General features: G+C 36.4%; 1 protein-coding gene across 2 annotated transcripts in view; it reads left to right on the forward strand.

The window, feature by feature from the left end:
* The window catches only part of LOC150108636 (metalloprotease TIKI1-like), a 271,836-nt gene that overhangs the window by 141,622 nt on the left and 104,520 nt on the right, over positions 1-25,694 (forward strand). For both annotated transcript variants that reach the window (XM_090416095.1, XM_090416094.1), the window contains exon 4: positions 3,044-3,365. In XM_090416095.1, the coding sequence (XP_090272221.1) occupies positions 3,044-3,365 (322 nt within the window). The remainder of the gene's footprint in view (positions 1-3,043; positions 3,366-25,694) is intronic.

Here is a 25,694-nt window from a genome sequence, read left to right on the forward strand (position 1 = left end):
TGTTGCTGAATTCAACATGCCTCAATTTTCGTTATTATTTTTGATTTTATTTTCTGAATTTTGTATCCACATTTAATTCTCAGTTATTCTGTCATAAATCACTCAGGGAAGAGAAATGTACTGTTCTTATGTAAACTGAGAAGGTAATAAACTTCTTAGTAGGAAAGACACAGGGATGCAGAATTAAATTAAAAGTGTTTATATCGTTCACTACAGCCAGCTTAACTAAATAGTGTACTTCCTGGATCCCCTTTTAATCGTAAATACTTAATGCAGTTTAAATATTAGTTTATTAAGAAGGGTGAATATTTAATTTCGAATTAAAAACACAAAAGATCCTGGATATTGAAAAAAAAAAAGTTCAGTCACCTTATTGCCATTTAAAGTGCCATCATATGTCTCAATGCATGCTTTCTATAATGTGACCCCCCCCCTCAAAGTAAACGAATTTATTTTGAAGAAAGTATGGGAGTGAATGTATCAAGCTATGATATTTATGCCTTAAAACTTGTTGAAAAGCGTAAGTGGAAAGTTCTCTTTTATTATCGCACTTTTAAACACTTCACTATTCTCAGCTGTTTCATCTTAAACATCTGTAAAAGTGCTGAAAGTAATCCTCTTATGAAGAAAGACAAAAACACCTCTTGAAATGTAAGTAACTGATCTTTTGTAGACAGGTATTGTGTGACTTTATAGAAAAAAATTCGGACTAAGCACTGTAAGAAACTGACGATAGTGACAAAAAGAGAGAGAGAGAGATGGAAGTCTATTTCCAAAAATTCAAAACTTTGCCTTGAAAATAAGAAGAGAAGTTTCATCAACTGAAATATCATTAATTTAACTATGAAGATGATATTAATGTATCCCCTACAAAGCAGCAAATCTCTGCTTGTACTCTAACAGTTGCTTTGGTGAAATCAGCAAAATAATTTTGTTTATTTCCTCAATAACAAACATTGTAACTTGAGTTTTATTTCATGCGACTTAACACTTTCTTCAAGAGTGAGTGAGGCTTTCGATAAGTCGACCACTTTTTTTAATAATAAATATTCCGTATCATCAACTAAGTAAGGTGTCTCTTCCTTCCTTTGACGTCCACTTGGATTTGACATCCAAGAATGTCTTTTCTTCTCCCCCTTTCTACGTCATATGACATGATTAACCCTTAAAAAAGCTTTGTCTTTCCTTGACAAACACAGTATGACACTTTATATCCTATTTCGAAAAATCTAAGTTAACAGCCCTCTAAGCTTGTTATTTCTTGAACCATATAAGATATATTTCAGGAACAGAACTGGATTCTTTTCGCATTTCTGTGGCGTGCCGATGAATGGTAAGCGTGTCGTTGATTCCCCACTGGTGGCCTGGTTCAAATGACTTGTCACTATAGGATTTGTATTTTTGTTAAAATACATTTCCCACGCAGCATTTATTCACCACGTGGTCTGAGAAGTAGATCCTATTGGTTTGCTTATGAACGATGCGCTCTATGTGTTGCTGCATCTGAAAGAAATAAAGCATTTGACACGTTCACCGAGCTCCTGAGGGTTCCTGAATTTATTCAGAACTATGTATTTTTAATATTTTACATTAAGAAATTCAGTTTTACTTAATTATTTTTTTATCGTTCCGCATTCATTGTCATTCATGTAAATTAAGTAAGAATTTGCATATTAGATGAAATTAGGTGATTTAACACGTCCATATTTTTGCATTGCTTCGGCTATAAAATTATCATTTTTTCTACGATGTCGTAGTTTAGCATAGACGAGCTCTTTGGCTCGAAAAATCCAAGTTGGAATCCCCCCCCCCACTACTTGAGGAACCTTTATTAGCTCTTCTCAATCAAATGATCTGATGCAGCCTGTCTCATATGAAAGGGTGGGTATTGTACATGTCCTAAGTGATAAATAGGTTGAAGACTCTCCATCATGTAATTTTTCTTATAGAGTGCGATTGGTATTGATAGAATAAATTTGATTTGTATCAAGTGGCTGGATCTTCCCCTTTTGTCTTAGACTTTGCATTCAGTAGACTTTATTCCTCTTAAACCTCAACCTTACTTCTATTATTATCACAGAAACAAGTTGCTGTTTAGATATTTGTAAGACAAATGATGTCTCTTGTTTGGGAAGACCTGAATTTTTATTTGAATGCTTTTTCAGATGAGACAGAATCAACCGAATCTTATACGGTAGCGAAAAGATAAACCTACAAAGGAAATCCGAAGGATTTGGGTTTCTTGCTATGTAGAACAAACAAGACTAGAGACGGCATCCGACTAAAAAAGCACAGTTGCCTTGGTTTTGATGGCACTAATCCACCAAACTGAATAAACATGTACAAAAAGAAAGACCACGAATTGTGAAACTGGGGCACATAAACGTTACAAAAGGGCATCCTAGTTTTCCTTGAGATTCAAAATGTCACTGAAAAACAGGTGGGAAAATAAAGAATCTCACCGACGTTCCAAAGATCGCCAATGCTCCGATTTTGATTTTTTAAAAATATCTTGTAATAACTGAATTTTTAGGCCAAGAGTAACATTTATCTTCAAATATACTTCTGTTTTTTTATTCTGTTCAACGTCCTTCTTTATATTTAAATAGACGTAGGTGATGAATGAGAAACAGCGTGTCATGTCATTGAACATTAATGACATTTGGGTCAAGTGATTCCCGCTCCAATTGAGGCCACTTGTTCCACTAATATAATCTACTTCTGTTTGCTCGTCTTTTACCTGCTTAGCTTTTGAATTCTCTGAGGACAAGCAAAAGAAACGTTGATGAATGTAGGCTACCTTTCTAATAGCTTAATGACATATCCTGCTCTCAGAGATGTGTGCAAAAGGAAATTGGCGTTTTTTTTTTTAATTTTTTTACGGCAGGTTTATATTTTGATAAACTGGTTACATCGATTACAAAAAAGAAATCTTTAAGCTTATTTTTCAGTGCAAAAATTATTTTGGCATTAATAGGTTAAATTACAAATATTATTTAATTACGTTATGATTTAATTTACACTTTTTTTTTTTATTCCGCAGGTGATGTTCGCACTTAATCACACTCTCCGTCAACACGAAGGTATACGGGCAGGAGACCTACAATCCCCTTTTACGACAGACGATCTAGTTAAACATTACAACTGTGGCGATCTGAATGCCGTTGTGTTCAGTCAGGACACCACTCAAGTACCCAATTTATCCAACTCGTCATTGTCGCCAGATAATCTCAATCTGGCTCAAAATATCGACCATTATTTCAGAAAAGAACTAATTTACAACCGCAACATGAGAATGGGAAAACGAGTGGTTCAACTGCTGCTAGCTTACCCGCAACAGAGCTTCTTGTTTGCCTTCGGTGCAGGTAATATTTCCATTCATATTTAAACAATACATTTTTAATTGTTTAACTCATTGTTTAATCAGTCCAATTGTTTGGGATTATACTGCGTGTATCACAACAATCATTTTCCCTGTTGACTTACAACCTTAACATTCATATATCAATCTCCGCGCATTAAATTTTAATATTCTTAACAAGGATACAAAGCAGCGTAATTAATGGAGAAACCCTCCTCGAATATAAAACCGAATGTTGTACGAAATTCACGCATTCTCACCTCATCTCGCGCTTCTTTACCATTCCCGTTGCCCGGCTATGGCATGTTAGTCGACCGTCAGCGAGAGACACAGAGGTTATTACAACTGTCGTCTGCGTCCATGAGAGTGAAGGAATAACCTCGCGGATTATGAGAGCCCCCCTCCCCCACGTGTGGGTCGTTAGTCGTGATTAAATCGACGCCGTAGGCTCGGAATAGCTGGAGCGGAACGCGAAGTGCTGAATCTCGCAAGCTGGTGCATAGGAGCTTAGCTTTCTGCAGATAAAAGAATGATGGGGGGCAGGAGAGAATGAGGGGGGGGTCGGTGTTTGTTGACTGAGAGGGAAATTTAATTTATTCCAACATTCTCCATAAATTGGTGTTGCGAAGGTGCTCATGGAAATAAAGGAAAACTAACAACTTCGTATTGCTGTTCTTTACGTGGAGAAACTACCGGCAGGGGGAGTATTAACGAGAAGATTACGAACTATCTGAGGTACTAATCGAGTCTTTAAAATTCCTGAACTTGCTTGGAACTTTTTTGCTCTTTTTTATTCTTCGTTTTTTTAATGATTTTCAAGACTTTCATTCTCCCCCAACTTAACTACCATTCGTCATCTTTACTTCTTAGTTCGTCCTCAAGAAAGCATTTTAACTTTATTTATTAATTATAAACAAATAGAAATAAAATTCATTCTACTGTATATTGAATTGTCTCAAAAGAATTGCAGATGTTATAACGATGCATCGCTGAGCCTCAGAATTTTTTTTTTAAATTCGTATTGGTAATGAATATTTTAATATCAAACTGGAGCTTGGGTTTTCTTCAATTATAGCAGAAACAGTTCATTATGCCCGTCAGTCGTTTATGTTCTCGTCAGTTTGCAAAAGGGATGAAAAAATCTTTCCCTCTGCATGAGACCAGCTAACTCAGTTTCATTCGACAAGCCCAAATAAAGATTTTAAACCATCCTAAACGAGATTCGAACCGAGATCTTTTCAACTAAAAGATGTCGATACTGACTGAGCTATGGAGGCTCTTTAAATTGGACACGTCCTTCCGTATAGCAGAAAAATCGACTGTATTATAAAGCTGCGTAAAATACGTGTCAGCATAACTTTATATCGAATCATAGATTTCTAGAGAAATTATTGTAATAATACAATTGAATATTTCATGGTTAAAAAAAACAGCAATTTTTATACGGAATCAGAAACGCTTTGGGGCCATCGCCAAGGGCGCCGATGTCCGGAGGATAGCACCAATGGCAGAATATTTTACGAATTATCGAAATTGCCACACCAAAAAAGGCTACGAATTTGCCAAGGATGCTTGCCACCTTACCGATTTGTCAACTTTAATTTCATCAGCGTGCGCACGCACACATGCACACCATTACTGTCCTTATATAGACTTCTTCATTCTAATAGTGGACAAATAATGAAAATATATCAGGGTGTTAATATATCGTATTTAATAATAATAATAATACTTGTTTTAGGCAATAGTAATTGAAAGACATCTCTAACAATGGCTTTTAACTATTGTTTTGTACTAAATCTCGTTTTATAATTTTTTTCTCTGTTAGGAAGCATTTCTTCAGAACTGTGTACGTGTAACAATTGAATAGCTCGAAAAATAAATAACTGTCGCCATGACAAAGACTGTTATTATATTTATGCTTCGTTTAGCCTAATTTCGACGTGCAAGCGAAACTTATTTTTGCAGTAATATTTTTCTTTCCAGCAAACTGCTGTTCATTATTTAGAAGTGTTCTTACATCTTTTTTGTTTAAATATACGGAACCAAAATTGGACAACACCTCAACTTATTCGGCCAAAAAAAAAAAAGTTTGGAAACTGTCAAAGGTTTTTGTTATATAAGACAAATATCCAGGATGTTTTTATCGCGACAATGTCATCGTTTATTATCTGAGAAGACCAGATTGTCACTGAGCACCAGCTGATCAATAAACAGGGTTGCGGTGTTTAGCGTGGAAGGAAAGGGAGATGGAAAAAGTGCGTAATATGTAAGAGAACGCGTAACCAATTCTGACTCAATGCCTTGTGTCATCTTATTCGCTAGGATACTTCAAGGATGTAGGGAAGACAGTGGTCAAGTCGCTAGAGATAGATTTATGATCGACATGTTTTTATAAATGATAGAGAGATGGAATCATGCGGTGAATGTAATTGCACATGTTGTTAGAACATACGTTGCTGCCGTATTAATGTCACCCATTGGCGATATTGTGCGATCATTTTTTCCCGGTATCCTACTGACAAATCCAATCCAACATTACTTTACCCTTTTTGGCTTTATCTCAGCAAGGTTTTCCTCTCCAAAGTTGTTTCTGTTTCCATATCAGTCTACAACTATAAAAGCCAAAAGGTATTTTGGGGTTTTATGTTTTAACGACTCTAAAGTGGTCTGCTGGTCGATTATTCAACTTCTTATCGGAGAAGCAGGCAATAATGTTCGATAGTTTTAAGATGGTTGGGGAAAATAAAGTGCACTAAGGGATTGTCTATCGATAAAAGTTTTTGCTGTAGGGTAAATTTGCCGGTTCACTTTACCATCACCTGCCGAATCACGTGCATTTATTGAGGGAAAAAACAAAAAAAACTGGAAAATATAGACGTACGGAACAAATGCTGTTGTTAAACTAGAGGCGAAGATATCATCGGTATGTCGTCGATAACAATACAACCGTAACTAGTAGAGCCGCAAAAGTCGTTGCGGTGGACAGGTTTCTCTCGCAAAGAAAATAAAGAATTTAACGTGGACTTAAAGATCTCATTATAATTCTAAGGAGAGCTTCATTAAAAAAAAAAAAAAAAAATTGCTAACGAAATTTAACTGACTGATTTGTCAACTTTAATTTCGTCAGCGCGCGCGCGCACACACATAAGTTCGTAAAGTTTTCTCCCGTATGACACTAATAAATGAGAAACACCGAATTTAACCAGCAGTTGCTCAAACGACTGCTCATAAAGTTTTCTTCATCTTATAAAAAAAAAAAAGACAACATTTTTTTTTCAAATACGAACTTTATTATGAAATGAGAACAAGAAGGAAAAAAATTAATAAAAAACCGTATGATAGATTACTTAAGAAAGAGAGATACTTAAAAATTTTCAAGAAAAACTAACTTTAGTATTACTTGAGGTGTTTTTTTTTATTAACCCCGAGATAGATTTGAAGTCCTTGTCGAAGAGAATGCACTTCAGCTCCATCAATTTCTTCTGCTGTTCTCTTGCTTAACTCGTAAAGGTTAAGGAGAAAAAAGAGACATATGGCGAGATTTTTCTTATGACAAGGACGTTCGTAGAAACTCTCCTTTCCGAAGTGGTAGTGTTAGTGATAAAATCTAAATAAGACCTACAATCAGACGGAGGTATAAAGTCAACATAAATTTTGCCGTGTTCTAGTTAAAGCTGATATCGGAGATAGAAGAATTCGTCATGATGAAGGATATTCAAAAAAAAAAAAAAAAAGATAGAAGAACTTATATACAAGGTTCCTCCTCCCCCGTAATATTCATATCTTTCTGAAACGATCAAAATAGAATTCTTCTTTATTATAAGGATAGAAAATGTAGTAAGAAATAACTCCGTTGTACCTTGATAACAGAACATTGCAAGTTGAAGATAACAATACTGGACAACAATATAAAATCTGCAGAGCTGTTTTCAGTGTGAAATAATGTATATATACTGTCTATGAGAACAATGAAAGTATTGAGTTCAAGTTTAGATTTACAACAATTGTCCTAAGGCGAGTACATGACATCATTGTTAGCACGACAATTGCCCGTTATTCTACGAGTTGGTATGTTTTACTAGATGAGATAGGATGGGAATCTGAGGCTACGAGGCCAGTCTGTTAATTTGCGAGTGTTTTTCTGACTAGTTTACTGTTTTGCCGATGAAAAACCTTTCCTCCCTCTATCCTCAACTGCAAAGGGAGGTTCAAAGACACTGCGCATCCAAGACTGGATTCGTATTCACGTCTTTCCAATAGATTACAGAGACAACAATTGTCCTAAGGAGACTATATGACATCATTGTCAGCATGGCAGTGATATCATATACTCGTCCAATAAAACAACACGAGTTGTTTTGTGAGTGATAATCTCCGACTGTATAGTATTTAAATATGGTTTGCATCATTACCAGAAATTTTATGTTACTGATAATTTTAGATTGTGGATTTCGTCTGTCTCACTGGGACAATCCTGCTTGGTAACGAGGTGACATAAAAAAAGTTTGATATTTGTTCTCTGGTTCTCTGAGCCTTTGTCGATAGCCTGTGTCGACATACCTTTTGGTTAGAAAGACCCAGGTTCAAATTCTGTCTATAATGCGAAGAATTATATATATATATATATATATATATATATATATATATATATATATATATATATATATATATATATATATAACAATGCACTGCTGAGCATCATTATAATATCTGAGGCTGAGCCTCAGAAATTTTTATATAAATTTAAACACACACACACTGATGATAAACGGAAGCATAATTCGGTATGTTGTTATATTCTATAATTTTAAGGCCTTGTAAATATTATATCCTTACATTTCGTCTGTTTTGTATTAAATAAACGTTTCTTTGAAACCCCAAATGACGAATTTATTTTATTCTAACAAGCCCGTAATATGAAAAATAAAATAATGTTTTCTCATTGTGATTCTGTTTCAAAAATGTGTTTGGTAAATGCTATTTGAACCGCAAATTATTCCTGGTAAACACGGCAATCTTTATTAAATTGTGTTTTATATTTTCATGTTTCTGTATTTCTGAACAAACCCTACCTCCCAATAGTAGTGTGTGTCTTGTGCAAAAGCATGCAGTAGCTGTGGGTAAAGTACCATTTAATGATCTTGTATTTCCATTAATACAGACGAGCATGGATGGGTCATTTGTAAACAGTTTTCCACAGCAGGCAACACACTGACAACTCTTTTAGTGTATTCTTCGGTATGGTAACAGATGGCCTTTATGTTGTTGTGTGCCAAATTCTTTTAGCGCTTCCGTGCTATTAATTTTCGTTTATGAAATTTTATTAAATTGTATTTTCTTTTTATAGCAAGAATATAAACGTGTTATGGAATTGGGGAATACAGGAAACTTTAAAAATTCCGTTGTCAACCCGAATAACAATTTCATTTTCTTTCTAACTTTGATAGCTTTTAAAAGTCATCGTGTATACAAGAAATAGACAAAATAATGGAAATCGCCAGCATAATATGAACCCTAATAACACTGGTATTGTTTTAAAATTGAACAAGTCGATTGTTGCAATTGTATTGTTTTAAGGTTGATAACAATTCGATTGTTGTCATGGTATTGTTTCAAAATTCATAGATTTTGAACAATGCCATTACAACAGTCGATTGTTGTAATGGCATTGTTTCAAACTTGATAAAAAGTCTAGTCCATTGTTGTTAGTATTGTTTCAAAATTGACAACTCTCGTGACTACATATGCCATTTTATAAAAATATTCGATAGTCATTGAAACATTCTGTTAATTTAATAGTTCGTTAAAACAGCTCTGATTGTTTATTTTACGAAAAGCAACCAACTTGGACTCTTGACCTGGTTTATTTATTTATTTTTATTATGTAGTCAATACCAAAATTTTCAAAAGATGTTTTGGCGAATAATTGTTATCAACAAATAAGTATTAATGCTAGTAGTGAAATGTTGTTGTTGTATTAATTACATTATTAATCTTAATAATTTTTGTTGGTTATTAATTCATTAAATAGCGTCATTATTTAAAGAAAATATTTCGCTCATTTTTTAAAACTAACTTCCCTTGTTGCATAGAATGAAGAAATTGTGTGGACTTATTGGCATAGTTTATCTACACCACATGGAATTTAGATGCATCATTCGCCGTCCTTGAGTCTAAGCGCTTATCGGGCAAACACCCATTCCTGTACCTCACAGGTTTAAGTGTTAAGCATGTAAATATTTAACCAATATATTAATGACCTCATAGTTTTAATTGAAAGATACTATTTCTAATTATAATGGGTTGTGCCTGTCGAAATGTTACATCGTGAACAAACAATACTGTTTGAATATTATTTTCTAGGGAAGCGATAATTAACTGAAAATGCCTTACGGGCAAGTCTTGTTTATCATGCGTTTTTCATTGTTTTTTTGCGTTCCTAATTTATTTCATGTTTTTGGGTATGTAATGACGTCCCTATTAATTACTCAAATCATTAATTGTAAGAATCTTATTAACGCAACATGTCTTGATCTGTACATTTAATAAATCAATAAAACCTAAAACACGCAGTAAAGAGAACAACTCTGAAATCTGCATGTATTACATTTACAGATTATACTTTTCTTTCTTATTGTTATCTTTCTCTGACGACTTTCCTTTGTGTCTAATCTCTTTCTTAGTATCTGCATGCGCACATTGTTCGCCCACGCGTGAATTTCAAGCTCTAAACACTTTTTTTTTTATATTTATTATTATTAATAAAATTTAACCGCATTTTCCACTTTAGTCATCTTATCTCTCGCTCATTGTTTCTGTCCACAATTTCATTGGATTGTAACTTCATTACGTAGCTGATGTTTGTCGCGATGGTAAATAAGTTGCGTGCATTTTAGTCTACCCTTGAGAAAAGAGTTTATTGTGTCTTGTTGAAGCCCGAAATTGCGAAGATCTCTCATAACTTTAATGCAGTTATATTTTTTTTATGTGGCGGCATAAAGCGCGCGCTTTGGTTGAATATTCGTCTGCACACATTTTGCGAGTGTTCAAAGTAGTAATTGTTATTGATATCTCCCCACGGTCTTCTAAGTGCCTTCTTGTATACAGAATATGTAAATTCGCTCTTGGAGAGCGGTAGCAAGTATACTTCTTTAGCATATGGGGGTTGGTAGGCATTTCTTTATGTTAAAAACGGTAAGATGGTTTCTTTTAAGTAACTTTCACTTACATCCTTTTCAGTCGAGTCTTCTTTACTGAGATTTTGCATCACTTATAGGATGAATAAATAACCGACAGAGGAAAACGAACACACATCATGGAAGCGGCAAAATACACGAATAAAACTTCTAAAGAAAAAAAAAAATTCACCTGAAGGCAAATATGGAGATAAATGGGAATTTGTTAGCGTATCTTTAAGTTAAAGTGTGGCATCTTAAATTCGCTTTCAGAAGCAAAGACGGGCGAGATTTGTTAAATTTCTGTGATATTAAACCTGTAAGTGCTTGCAAGCAGTAATCCATATGTAAACATTCAGAGTGAAAGCGTCTGAGAAAAGATAGAGAGAGAGAGAGAGAGAGAGAGAGAGAGAGAGAGAGAGCATGGTATTAGTTGTTGTTATTGTCAGTCATGTCAGATCAGTAGGTCTAAAGAGAATATAATTCCCATTTATTTCAGATATCGTAGAAGAAAATGTAAATATTCATCCCCTCTGCCTCTTCCTCAACCATCACTGCGGAAGAGTAATGGTCTGTATTCCTTATAATCGTGAGGGAGGTTGTAACGGTGCAGTTGATTGTGAAATAGCAACAAAGGAATGTAGGTGTGTAGTATGAATACGTGGACGATAATAGTAAAATCCAAGTAATGGCTCAAGGCGTTACGTGGTTAAAAGGAAAAGCAAATGAATTCGAATGGCTTTTATTAGTATTTTTTTTATTACCCCCCCCACCAGGCCCAACCCATAGAAATTAATCATCTCACTATCCAACATCCATCCTCCTATACACAAAACGCCGATTCTAAAACCACAACCATCACACAGGTGAAAACAACACGCTATCTCGGACTTCACTTCGATGCTGATCAAAGTTGGAATAGCCATACAAATTACCTACATACCAAGCTTAGGATAATAGTAAGCAAACTATACCGATTAAAAGACATAGCCCCAACACGCAGAAAAATACTAATCTATAAAGCATTATATGAAAACATTTTAAGATATTACATCATACGCATTCTGCGCAGACCACAAACTCAACAGATCACAATTGTTGCAAGAAAAAAAATGGTAAAACTGATATTCTGGGAACAAAGAGAACGGCCCACACTTATACGGGCAGCAAGGACAGAACACAAAATATTTAAGGTGGAACACTTATGCCACTACACAGGCATGTTAAAACATTACTTCAATCCAACCTACAAAGTAACCAGAACAACATATCAGATATCAAGACCACAGTCAATAAACTACATAACGTATAAGCAATAATCACTAAGGAAAAGCTACCCAGAGATTCTACATACCTGATGTAGAATACTAAAAATCAATCATCAAAGAGCTTAATGCACTAATCGACATCAACAAACTGCCCTTCGACCAAAGATGTTATTATATTATAGATATTATAGGAAAAATTAGACGGAAAGTACTCAAAAATATAAATAAATAAAAATAAAAACATAAGGAAGTACTCTCAAACACCAATATAAGGACACAAACACGTTTTGTCCAACCCCCTTCAAAAATGTTAAAGCACACTCGTGCAGTGGTTGTCCATGGGCGCATGTACTCGCTTCTACACGCTAACCAAAAAAAAAAAAAAAAAAAAAAAAAAAAAAAAGCACTTATATATATATATTTGGGGGGGGGGGTATACATACAAACAGCTAAACTGACACTTGGCTTGTTGTGGGCTGAAAAAAAAACCAGGAAACCACGGTCATCTAATATCTTCCTCAGATAAGCTTAGCACGAGATTCGAGGGTTCAGTGTAGCAGTGACAAAAATGACCATGGATGTTTAAGAAAAACGAATGTTTTCAGCATTTTGTATTGAATAGTAAATAATAATAGTAATAATAAAGTTAGAACTTTATTATTACCTTGTACATGTGTAAAAAAAAATCATTGCTTATCAACAATGAATATATTCTGTATTTTGAATGCAGAATTTTTGCAGTAATCAAAAATAATACGCTGCACGATAATAAACTTTGATATTTGAAAAAATAATATTTTTATTTTCTTATGTAAATATTTCGTTTCAATCTTGCAACGAATTCCAAAGGGAGATCGAGTCATGTTAAAATCGCATTTACCAAATATTAAGGTCCAAACGAATTGTAGGTCTGAGATGGTTCGGTTTCAGATCAGAGTTGGTCTTGGATTGGACTTATCTAACCGTTCATTAGTCCACGGTGCTAGTGCACTATAGCTATTTATTAACCTTTCTTAGATGAGGGAGAAAGGGGGAGGGGAATTGATTAAAAAAACAAAAAAAGTTCATTATTAAACCAATCCTAAATACGCACCATCTCTTTGGGATTCAAGCCTCAAAAGCACGTGTGGGTTTCTTGCTATAATAATATTCTAATAAAAACACTTCCAAGAATCCCTAATCAGTAATTTATTCTATACATTACGCCCATACTAAAAATAAATAAATCAAAGAGCTTAATGCACTAATTAACATCAATAATAATGATTGATACTGGCGAACTTGTCTTCTACACGTGTAGGAACAGGTATTGCTTTCCTTTTCAATCTGCTCGATTCTCTTTTCTTTCTCATAACGAATCGACTTGGCACATCTCGCCATGTAGCGCTGCTGTGAAAACATCTGAATATGCCAAACGTCCAGGTCATCCAAGAAGAACTGCAGAATGCCTTAAATCAGCCTTAGGGTTATATGTAAATCATTCTTCCCCTTTTACTGGACGTAAGCCGGTCTTCCAAAGTTAGTTTTTCATTCGTTACGGTAGCTGATGCATATTTAATGTTTTTAATGTCCTGTGTGGCATCGAAGCTTGATCCTAAGAGATGATCAGTGTTGATGTCGAATTCTGAAATGAGACTGCTTAAGTGTCGTTTCTTTTTTTAGTTGAAAATGCACTTATCTCAATGTATCTTCTTATTATCAACATGTACACAGCAATACCGGTTATCTTATAAGTCAATTTAAAGGGTTTTGTGCCCACATGTGAATCATTACTATATTTACATGATTTATTTGAATCTCTTTTCAAAATCCACATCCAATCGTAACGGAAAATATTAATGCAATGGCAACATTCATTTGAGACAGGATTAGTTATAACAGTTCCTTAACTATATGCAATATAATACAGATTGAAAGCGATTTTATTTTAATATTCGAATTGCTGTTAAAAGTTGAGTCTCTTTTGCAGCTATTATTATACGAAATTGTGTGGTCATTACAGAAACATGCCTTTTCTCTTTCTACACCGGAGATATTTCTTTATTTTATTTTTTTTTCTGGCAATAATGCAGCTGGGCTATATTACTTCATTAATGTTCCATCTCATGAAATTTTCTGGTCGAGACGAGAGCATCATTAAACTATCGAGTTTAATTTGGGCCGTTATTTCAAACAAATGGGAAAGATAACATTTAAATGGCCCAGTGAAACAGAGCTACTGAGCACATAATTAGTTTTCGCTAAATTAAAATGCTTAATAAAGCTATTTTGGCCCCAACAAATAATTTTAACGAAAATATTTACGAGGCAAATCTTAAATGAGTTTTCGGTGAGGAGAAAATGCGAGCTCAGCTATTATCGCCCATCAATATTTACGTCTTGTTTTAAACGGTAGAACGTTTTCAACAATCAGCAGGTGCAGCGCGGCGCGAGCCACGCACACAACAATTTACAACTAGGAATATAATTCAACATTGCAATCAGTTCTGCTATGAAAACTACATAATTACTGCAAACAGCCAAAAGAGAGATAAAATTTATTGAAATGAAAAGTTCGTGCTTATCTTAAAAAAAAAAAAGTCACTAGTTAAATATTCTAAGAATTATTTTGCTTGAAAGCAGTCTACTTTTGGTCTTGAGGCGATTATATGTTATTCCCAAGAAATTTGTTATAAAGAGCCACATCTTTGGAGATGAGAAAACGTTATAAACCCCCTTCCTTGTAGGATGTATCCCATAAATATTAAAGTGCGGGCTTTGTAGCACTCACTTCGGGGTTATACTTAAGTTTGTTCTTTTATCTTTTCTCCGCTATTGCTGAATATTTTTTTTTTATGGTTCATTCTTAGGAATGAGATGGATTTTCCCTTCCAGATCTCAAAAGGAAATTACCCAGTTGGAAGAAACGGATAGGTCATTTTTAAATAACGGTATATGTTTGCCTAGTAACACAGAAAGGAAAATATGGTTATACATATTTATAATATGCCTTCAAGGAATAGTTTTTTTTTTTTCCCGGTAGCAATGCCAATTTAAATTGCTTTTTATTGGACTGCTGTGACTTAAAACAGACAATCTTGGTTTCTGTCCAATTTCATTTTTTTCTTTTTTTCAATCTGGAACAAACTTGAAATATCGAGTTTTCTTTTGTATTGGAAAGTTTTCGATTTGAAAAATATTTTCTCTTTGCAAGCGATTGTTCATGTGTGCATGTCAGAAACATTTCTTTGCAGTTCCATGAAATGAGACAATACAGTTAGATTACCAGTTACAATGCAAAACTTTAAAGTTCTGGGCTAAGAAAACATGTTAAGCAGAAGACATTTGAATGCCAATCCTACAGAAGCAGCGAAAGTATTTTTATACTCGGATGGCAGTTCCTACTTGGTGCGATCTTGTTGCACGTGCCTAGTTCTGCGTAGTCTGTGTTCTGAAAGAACTTCAGCAGCGTGCGTTTTATAAATTTTATGTGCACGCACGCACGCACGCACACACACACACACACACACACACACACACACACACACACACACACACACACACACACACACACACACACACACACACACACACACACACACACACACACAATGTCACCGTGCAATCGAGAGAAAAGCTGTGGGTCGAAAAGGGGATGTGATCATAGACTTCGTAATGAAATCTTAAAGACGTTTGATGATTTTAGAATCTTGGAGTGAATACTTTCGAGCCTCCGTAGCTCAGTCGGTATACACGAAGCCCTTTGGTGGTCGGAAAGACCTGGGTTCGATTCCCGTCAGTGCAGGGAGGAACTTAAGTGCCTGTTAGGACCACTGATAGGATAGGAACGAATACTTTCAAAATAAGCGAATTTACATCTACAGATGTCGTTGAGAATATTGTTGGGTCTGGTCTCTTTTGGCTAAAGGTGAGTTAGCCGGTCTCATACGGAGGTAGGGAGTTTTTTCACTCGGAAACTCGGGTTTTCGTCCCCCGAAATAGGCAAACCGGCACGTGAACACACACATCTACAGACATAGGACACATCGGAAGGCATATGGTTAACCATCTTGTCCTCGAGTTCTTAATCTTCTTCTTCTTCTTCTACGCGTTATTCCCGCTACTTATGCAGGGTCCGCGAGTTACGGTTGCGAAGTCCAAGAATACTTGGAAAAGTCGTGGGCGCTTAAGTGTCTGTGAGGACCACTGATGGGATAGGAACGAATACTTTCAAGCTAAGGCAGTTTAGATCGGCAATCATTGAGAATATTGTTGGGTCAGGGTTAAGTGTGTAGGGAGAAACCACCTATTGTGGAAAGATTCAGAAAAACTCGACGATTGTGACTAAGAAAATGTATTTTGCTGTGCTTTTGATTTAAACAAGAGAAAATAGAAAAGAGACAAAATGAGATTGTAAACAGTGGAACCGAAAATCTTCGGTCGATTAAAGTTAAAAAAATAGTGGGTAGAATAGAGGAAAATTAAGTAGGATGGAGGACTTCAGATGTTTTGGCCACCTCTCTCTCTCTCTCTCGCTCTCTCTCTCTCTCTCTCTTCTCTCAATTTTTTTTTTTTTTTGAGATTTCCCCTTTTTCAATTCTAATTTCTAATTCTAACTTCTTTCTAATTTCCGAATTTTGTGCAGGCATATCCTAGCAGAAACTAATAGCGATGTTCTTTGATCAGATAATTTCTTTCATGATCTCGTATCTCTCGCAAGAAACCAATTTGACTCTAAAGTATTACACTCCAGGATCGTTAATTAAAATTCAGCCTTTTCTTTACAAAGTTCCGGATCGTTTGTCTTCCGTACGAGTTTAGTTCGAGAGTAATATAACCCTGATGCCGTCATTTTAGACGAACTTAAACTGTTCACTAGTGTAGCATAACAATTAGGAAGGAAGCGGACTCACTCATCGTCCGGATTGACTACATTTCATTAACAAGGCTTAAAGGAAGAAAGTCCTGTTTAGCATTGCCAGAACATGCAGGGGATGTAAACATATTTTTATTCTCAAAATATGTTTACATCCCTGGAATCCGTTTACGTGGTGGCGATCTTTTTCATCATATTTTTCTCCCAATAATTTATGTCATATTACATGAGACATTTTTAAATAGCCAATCAGTTATTTCTTAACCGCTTATCACGGCTCCCCCCCCCCCAAATCACCATACGATCTTTACCTTACTTATCCTCTGAAATTTCCTAAATATGTCCGACGTGGTTCTATTCTACAAATCGCATTTAACGGTCAGATTCCAAAAAATTGGAAAAAGGGTTGGATGAAAATATGAAACTTCTATTCCCGTTTTGTTTTTATGATTTTCAGACGCGCCTTCGTTGGCACACCACTCTAAGGAAGTGAACATCTGGTAAGAAAACTGCCAGTTCAAATGCGCTAGTATAAAAGATGAACTGGAATTGCTTACACATTTCGCGAACACCCTGAGCCATCCTATTTTTTTTGTAAGCGCTTTTGTCCCTAGAGCTACACTGGTTTATAACAAAGTAAAAAAATATTTCTGAATCACTCCTATCTAGATAATATCTAACCGTAAATAGAAGATACAAACCACAGAATTTATAAACAATTTAAATGTTCAAATCACCATCTTTTACACGAGCTCTAGAACTTGAACGTTTCTTGTTTATTCGAAAAACTAAACTAGAAGAAACATAGTCCGTGAAATGCATTTCAGGATTTTTTTTTCCCACGTGATATACCAAGACAATCCCCAGAGCAAAAATAACGATCCTCTAAAAGAGATAGATAGATAAAAGTAACGCAATGTATTCAACATCCGCTTTCCTTTCATACATCAGAGAAAAGAGATTCGTATTTTTCTACGCAACAAACATCTCTACGATTTCAGAAACGCATTGATGACGTAATAGTTGTCTTCTGGTTGCGTGCTTGTAATCAATAAACAGATATTGATTACGTCAACTTGTGTTAGAGATGTACACGGCAGCTGCGTCTGATTAATGCAATCCAAATACGTCGAATTCCAATTCTTATATGTGGGAAAAGGAAACGCAGATGACCCAAAACACGCATTAAGGGCGATTGCACCGAATGTGTTACTTATGGATTGGTGACAAATGACACCGAAAGTGAAACAGAAAAAAAGTGGCAAAACATGGCCAAAAGAAGTAAGAAAAGCCTTCCGCTAACTCTGTTGAGTTCTGTGATGGAACTTAGGATGGCTCGAGTATGCCTTGCGTTGACGATTTTCTCACAGGTATCCTGAACGAAGTCATGTTACTTCAGAATTTCCTGCTAAGATTTTTATTTCGGTGAGATTTAGTCGCCGACACGAACAAGAATTTGAACTCGGTTGAAAAGGGTATGTTTACCTTATTGTATCTCCCCGTATTTTCTTAACTCCCACCTAAGAAAGGTTGTAAGTCTGTAGTACACGAATACCGCAGATAGGCTAAGAATTTTTTCTATTTAGTATTTTTATATTTTTTATACAGTCCAGAAACCCTTTCTCTAGAGAATAAACATGGAACTTTTTCAAGCCACTTCAGGCCTCCAATAAGCGCGACGGTGGTGTCACACCTGGCGATGAAAATCATCTCCCACCTAAAGACAATCACAAACATCCATGTCCACGGCAGGATTAGAATCCGCGACCTGCCGGTTGGAGAGCGGGTGCGCCAACCACTCAACCAATATCAGGCCGATATATGGTAGCCAAAAAAAAAAAAAAAAAAAAAAGTTCTAGATCCAAAATAATACTTGAAATAATTTATATACCAAAAATGATGTCTAATATGTGTTGATATCTGAAGAAAAACATGATACCTGCTACTCTCGAGAAAAATCCCTAAAAATATTCGGAAATTATGCCAATTCACTTTTATTAAAAACTAGAAATGTGTTGTAAACACAGATACGGTTCCGAAAAATACATTCTACTGCAAAAGCATTTCTAAAATTATTCTAGAGAAAAAGTAAACAGTATCTCAAAATAATTTCACTCAAAATAGAACTCAACACATTAAAAAAAAACGGTACCTCAGAATTCCTAAAAATAGTCGTAAGACTGCTCGATGGCAAAACGCATTCCAAACAAACATACGGTTTAGTAAAAATATATTTAGTAACTGCTTTTTGTGTGTGTGTGTGTGTGTGTGTGTCCGTTGACCATGAATCATATGCACGACAAGGATAGATGAATTCAGATCATTAAAAGAAAATCATAATGCGAGGACACATTACGTCATGTGCACACACACTATAAACTAACTATCGTGTTATCACTGTTCAGTTGTTTTTCTTTAACCCTGCACCCCGACCACCCTGAAGTTACGAATATATCCGGTGTTATCTATATGGAACTCATTCATCAAGGAGATGCCGCGAGTAATCCTCTTTCCATGTGTGTGTCGTGATTAACGAGTCTACAACTCACCTCGGATCCAGTTACGTTTACGTACAAGAGAATTCAATGGGCAGAGGAAAACGCTGGACTGTCATTTTCGGTAGCGTGAAACGCTGCCGTCACGCACCCGTTGCTGACGAACATATCTCATGGTCTCCCAAGTCCCTTAGCGTGACTGATATCCGTCGCTTAACACCGGCACTGACATTGACAAATTAAATTTGGTTACAGTGTCGGATTCGGCTTACGTGTTTGTTCCTCGGGTAAAGTGCCGTTAATATGCTGCGGTAAAAGAGGTCGCGATAGCACGTTACGGGTACAAGGGAACTGCGTCCGACAATCTGCGGACGGACAACAGTCGACGATTTTGTTTTGAGAAGAGACATCAAACTCTGGCTAAGATCCAAATTGTTTCTCCTCTCTCTCTCTCTCTCTCTCCGGATGGAACCATAACGAATTCAAGCACCCCCCATCTCCTTGAAGCATCCTTAATTAGAGCGGCCTTGTTTAATGACACTTATTTAAATGTCTGGGGGATGTTCTAATTTGTAGATTACGTTCCTCATTCTTCTCGTGAACCCTATTATTTGGCAGGATGACATCCAAAGGAAAGCCCGACTCATCTTATGCGACGAGGCACCTTCTGATTACGAAGAAGTAATCAGAAGGTGCTTCTGATTACTACGAAGTTTCATTGGATGTTTCTAAGCATACCAACACCCTCGTCTTTAATTATTAACTCATTACTTTCTGTTGGAGTTTATGTTGTTCAAATTTTCAGGGGGTGTTTTGATTTTCCGCTATGACGTGACACACTCGCTGGTGGTCATCAGCTGAGTAAGGGAATACGATCCTGTTCGAGACACCTTTCAGCACTCGTGTCAATAAAGACCATCTTAAGAGCGGTAATTCAACTCCTATTCGAAACGATGACAGATCTTAACGTAACCATTTCGTATAAAAGATCGTGAATTGAAGCAAAAGGGCAAAATCCAAAGTTATGAGTCATTGCTGTGTAGTCTGGCTTGTCGTAGGTTTCCTACGCTGTTCAGTACGTCGTAAAATGCCCATAAAATTAAACACGAAAAATAAAACCTTCCCCTAATTAATAAAAAATGCCCCGTTTCCTGAACAGTCTATAAATCAATTAATTTTTATTGCCAGAAAGTTCTTTAGTTCATTGACGGTTAACGGTATTATATGGTGGGCAAAGAGGAAAGGAGAAAGTAGGTCTTAATATCAGTATTTATTTATTTCTGTTTATATATATATATATAGATGATATTAGTTGATCTACACTTCTACGATCTCAAACGAACAACTCATTCTTAATTTTTATTTTATTTTATTTTATTTTTTTTTTTTTTTTACGTGGCTGTTACCCACAAGTGGTTGTAAGCCTATAGTGGATTAGTACCGTGTGTGAGTTAAGAATTTTTTATATTTTTAAAACTAATTTTGCACCTTGTTTTTAAATTATTTATCTTGTAACAACTGTTTTCGGAACTCAGTGGCACAGAGGATTTCACCTCTTAGCGCAGCCTTTTTTTTTTCTTTTCAAATTTTATGCCAGTTTTTTTTTAAAAGGTTAAAATGTACAATCATTTGCAATACTCAATGACAGTCACGTTTGCTGACATCGATTAAGATGTTCTTTTATTTTAAAATTATCCAAAATAAAAAAATACAATCATGTGATGATCTGGTAACATTGATAGAGAGGTGCCAGTTTCATCTGATTTGATGAAATTGGACTCGAAACTCATGTAAGTCTTTAAAGCTAAGTTAGCTGGTTTCAGATGGGGTGGCAGCGTTTATCCTCAATAAAAACTCGAGTTTCAGCTCTGTGAACACACGGAACTAACACGTATGTCAAACAGCCTTAAATTTACTCATGCAAACTGAGAATATAATTAATTTCAAAATTGAATACAATTATGGAAACTTGCTAATTTTGGACTCTCCCCTTTACTCGAAATCATTTAATTGATTTATGGTAATTCTAAACATCGGAATAAGGATTTGTTTTCCTTATAAAGAGGACTAAATAAGGTTTTTAATAGAGAAACTAAGGTTCTTCTATTCAAAATATCATAACTAAAAGTGTGATTTGGGGGAGGGGGGTAAAAACACGCATTTATGGCTGAACATGTATCAAAACACGACTTTCGAAGTTCATTCTCTTCAATTGAAACTCGAATTCTTGATTTACTACTCGAGTTCATAAACTAACTTTCTCCTTACTAGCTCATAACGCCACATTCTTCCTAACAAAATTCCTCTCGTTATTACAAACTATTCTCCCATCCGCTGCCATGGTAACGAAAAGAAGTTAACAAACTCGCGGTTCCCAGTCCTTTCTTTACATAAAGGAGACCATCTCTAGGCACTTGTAACTGCTAACTTCAAACACACGAGCAAGCTATCACAGAAACGATGAGAGAAAAGCAACAAAAAAGCGTGTCGATTTAATGTCTTCGAATGCTAGCAGGACTTGTTCAACCAGCACCTTTGAGCTTCCTTTGAGTCACGTGAATGCCAAAAAGGTGGGTGAAAGAGGGGGAGTGAAACGTTTCGAACCGCGCGAAATTCTCCAGAGCATCTTTACATTCTGTACGGTTTGCAGCCGACACGGTCTCTAGGGCCACATTCCTCGACCCTAGATACATTCTTCTTGCTGACGTTGTGTCGTGTACGGCCGTCAGCAAACGATCCGGTGAGTGACAACCCTTGTCGTTCGAAGTATCTGCAGCGTTTACGAGGTAAGAGCACTTTTCCTGCCTTTTTTTTTTTTTTTTTTTTCCTCGGGAAGTCTCCCTCGTGTTTTCGTGTCCATTGTAGATATCCCCCCCGCCCCACCCATCGCTGACGGAAATGTCATAGTTGGTCTCGGAACGTCGTTTGCTGGGAGTTACTTCAGGATTATCTGTTGACTAAGGAACGCTCGAAATTTTCAGGAAGAGCGTTGGCATGGTAACCGAGGACGTTGTTAATCCGTCAGCAAAGATCGCCAGACTTTCATTAAACATACGAAGAACTTATTTCGATTCATATAATAAGTACTTCAACCAACAGCATCTCATCTATCTTCTAAGAAGGCATATGCTAAGATGATGAACATGAATTCATTGCGGTTTGTACAATTCCACAAAGGTATTCTAGGCTAACGTGATTCCTCAATGAAAGGGAATTTTCCCGATTTGTGAGTCAGTAAAAAATTTCGTATGTCAAAACAGTTTATTTCTTTCGTATGTCAAAACAGCTTAAAATGTATGTTACTGGAATGTCGTAGACAACTTATCCAATGAAATGGGCCTTGTTATTTTAATAAGAGAAAAAATAAGAGAAAAAATTATGTTTTTTTTTGGCTTTTAATTAATTAATTTTAAGTAATGTCTGTTAATGTTGATCAGCAGCTGCTCGTGTGTTCGTAGAAGAATGACTTAACAGCTTCTCATGCTCTTCTATTCTTTTTAAGAAAGTATGGGAATGATGGTAGTTGGTTCCTGGAAATTGCGTAAGAGGGACCATCTATTAGTTGAAATATCCTTCTTTGGACAGCATCAGCAACTTTCAGAGAGGTATTTGGCAAACCATCCCAAATGCGAGAAAAAATATTCCACTGCTGTGCCGATTTCGTGAATTGTTAGCATTTGCGCATATGAAAAGTAATGTCTTGAGCGGAATAGAAAATCAAGTGTTTTTTGGAGGGTTAGCAGGCTAAACACACGTGTTTGTGCCGAGAAAGAGCAGATATGTAAGACCAAGAAGAGAAATGTGGACATTTTTGAAGGTCTGGTTATTAACTAAGATAATGATAGACGAGGTCTGTCTTGCCTGAAATAAGTTAGCGGCCTTGAAGTTTACATGAGTATCCAAACCCCACTGGAGAATGACAAGAAGAGCAGTGTCTAAACGGAAAGTTTGGCACTATAAGATTTATCAAATGAAGCGGAGAAATGCAGTGTGTTATCCTGTAACTGAGGACTATTTCAGGTCAGTGAAAGACGGTCATTTGTGTATAGAAGGAAGAGCGTCAGTGCCATTATAGAGCCTTGCGGTACCCCAGCATCGATAGAGAAATCCAAAGAGAGGAAGCCATCCGTGAGGAGGTGCAATGAGCAAACAGAGAAGAAACCGGCAACCAGTTGAAGTAGGAAGGACGTCTGTAAGATCATAGTTTGGCGATCAGGCTTCTGAGTAAGACGAAATCAAATATCCTGGAAATGCCAATAGTGACCACAGGTTTCTCTAAACGTTTCTCTGACTTGGGATGATGTTAGCTAGAAGATCTTTGGATCAAATTGAAATCCATATTGGTGGGTTACAAATCAGTTCGTTCCCGACCATCTGGTGAGGAAGTTTACTGATGAAGATGATGTTTTCCTTTTTTTTTTTTTATAGCGTATGATAATATAACGGCCGTGAGGCCCCTTGTACGGGGAAGTACTGTACCATCTCAATCCCCAAATTTTATCCGGGCTCGATACCGGCATAACTGACGAATCATACGGCTGGGACTTAAGTATTCCTGACTGTAATCTGTGTGTGTTCACGGGGCTGGTTTGCCAGCTTCCGGGAGGAAAACCCCAGACAAACTGGGGAGAAAACCACTGCTGTCCACGCCCAAGATCGTCTAACTTGGCTATGGCTGAGAAAGATCCTTAAGCTCTTCACGTCGACGACAGGAATCGAACCCAGGACACACACTTTCCCTGACATATGGTCGCAAAGCGCATAGCCACTCGACTAATTTCGCGGACGATGTTTTCCATTATTTACTGACACGAGGGCAATGGGACGATAGTTTGAGGGCTGACTGTTTAATCTCCTTTTAATAGATTGAATACACGTTTTGAGAATAATGAATGTTAGATTGTGAGAATAATGGATATCAGAAGACTTGTTAGTACCAAGTTACTCACAGAATTTCTTCGTGTATTATCCTGGCAAAAGATCAAAGAAGGCATCCTGTGAGCTAGTCTTGGTATAGTGGGTAGAGAATTACATCGGACATCTGTTGAAGGGTTAGAAGAAAAGGTCATCTTTACCTTTTGGTGATGTTACAGTGGTAATCTCTGTATGTAAGAGAGGTGGAAACATGAAGGAATAGAAGCTGTCTACAGTAGTGTTTTCGAGGAGCCAGTGGGAATTTAAGGTTTCTGCCTCGAGCCACTTGTGGGATGTTGAGGTTTATGTTTGAACTCCTTAGCACCCTTACAAAATTAGACTTGGACTTTAGTTGTAGATTTTGAATAGAATGGAAATGCAGTACCTGATTCTAGCAAGAATTATTTCTGTTTGTCGGAGTAATCTCAATCTCACCATGGAAGGGAAGAACAGTTGATGGAAATCCTCTCATTTGACATCCTTTTATATGCCAAAGGATACAAGACTGAAACAAGCTTGGTGAAATAGTATCGTAGAAAAGGAAATACGAACGTGAAAATGAACAGTTAGGATTACGTCATTACCGACCACAACTTCGGCATCTCTTGTAGCTTGATCATTCGAGAAGGGAAGTGAATTTGAATGATCAAAGAGTTTGCAGTGATTATCACAATTTGGACAGTGATATGTCCTCGTCTCACTCTTATGACGGAAGAGCAGTAGTTATTCACCGTGCGGATTATCTGGCTCAGGTTCGAAATAAGGCTCAGTAGTCACTCCACTTCATATTCATGGAATGACTATTGAGCCTTATTTTCCCTTTGCATTCTTGCAAATCGTAAAATTATTTTCCTCCCTTGAGTTATTGTTCTTGTTTAAAGAAGGGCTTATGTAATGCTCGAAGTTCGTGTGAAAACACACTCCCAGTCTTTAATTTTATTGGCTCCGGTACCATCAGAGAGTTTCTTAGCCGGCTTAAAATTTCCTGTAGTTTGTTACTTTATGTCTTACAGACTCTTCCATCGCGAGTAATTAAGTGTGCTCGTATTATCTTGTCTCCGTATATCCTGTGCCTGTCCGCAGAATCATCTGCACAGTGATATCACGTGACCATGTCTCTCTTTTATCACCGTGCTTAGCAGCCAAGATAGTTTTATCACCTGGTTGTGTCATCACTTGCCAGCGCTATAATTAATTGTTCATAAACGCAGCCAGGCTGGCAGTGTCTTCTTTTCTTTTTCACAATCCGCTTCTTTTTCCGTTATTTTTAAGTCCGTTGTTATTATGCTTGCCTTAATTTTATTTTTCGAATGTTGTCATTACCTGGTTTACAAAATCTGTCTATTTTTTTTTTATTAGCTTCAAAGAAATACGATCTATTGCTGGCGGCATTGTATAAATTACCTCCGCCTGAGTTGGAGAGACACACCCTAGAGACCCTATCTGTTCTCATTATTCTGAGTAAAGTACTTTTCTTACAGCCGTAAAGGTTTAAAGGAGGCGTTTATTGGGCGTTCTTAAAAAGAAACTTTTTCCCTAACCGTGTAGTTTCGTAATTAAACCACGGCTAACGACAAGCGAGTCGTCACAAAAATCGTTTTTGGAAGGTAATACTCTGCTACT

Source organism: Typopeltis vanoorti, chromosome 3 (genome assembly GCF_054136105.1).
Source record: "Typopeltis vanoorti isolate ZY-2024b chromosome 3, IOZ_Tvanoo_1.0, whole genome shotgun sequence".
Lineage (NCBI taxonomy): Eukaryota > Metazoa > Arthropoda > Arachnida > Uropygi > Thelyphonidae > Typopeltis > Typopeltis vanoorti.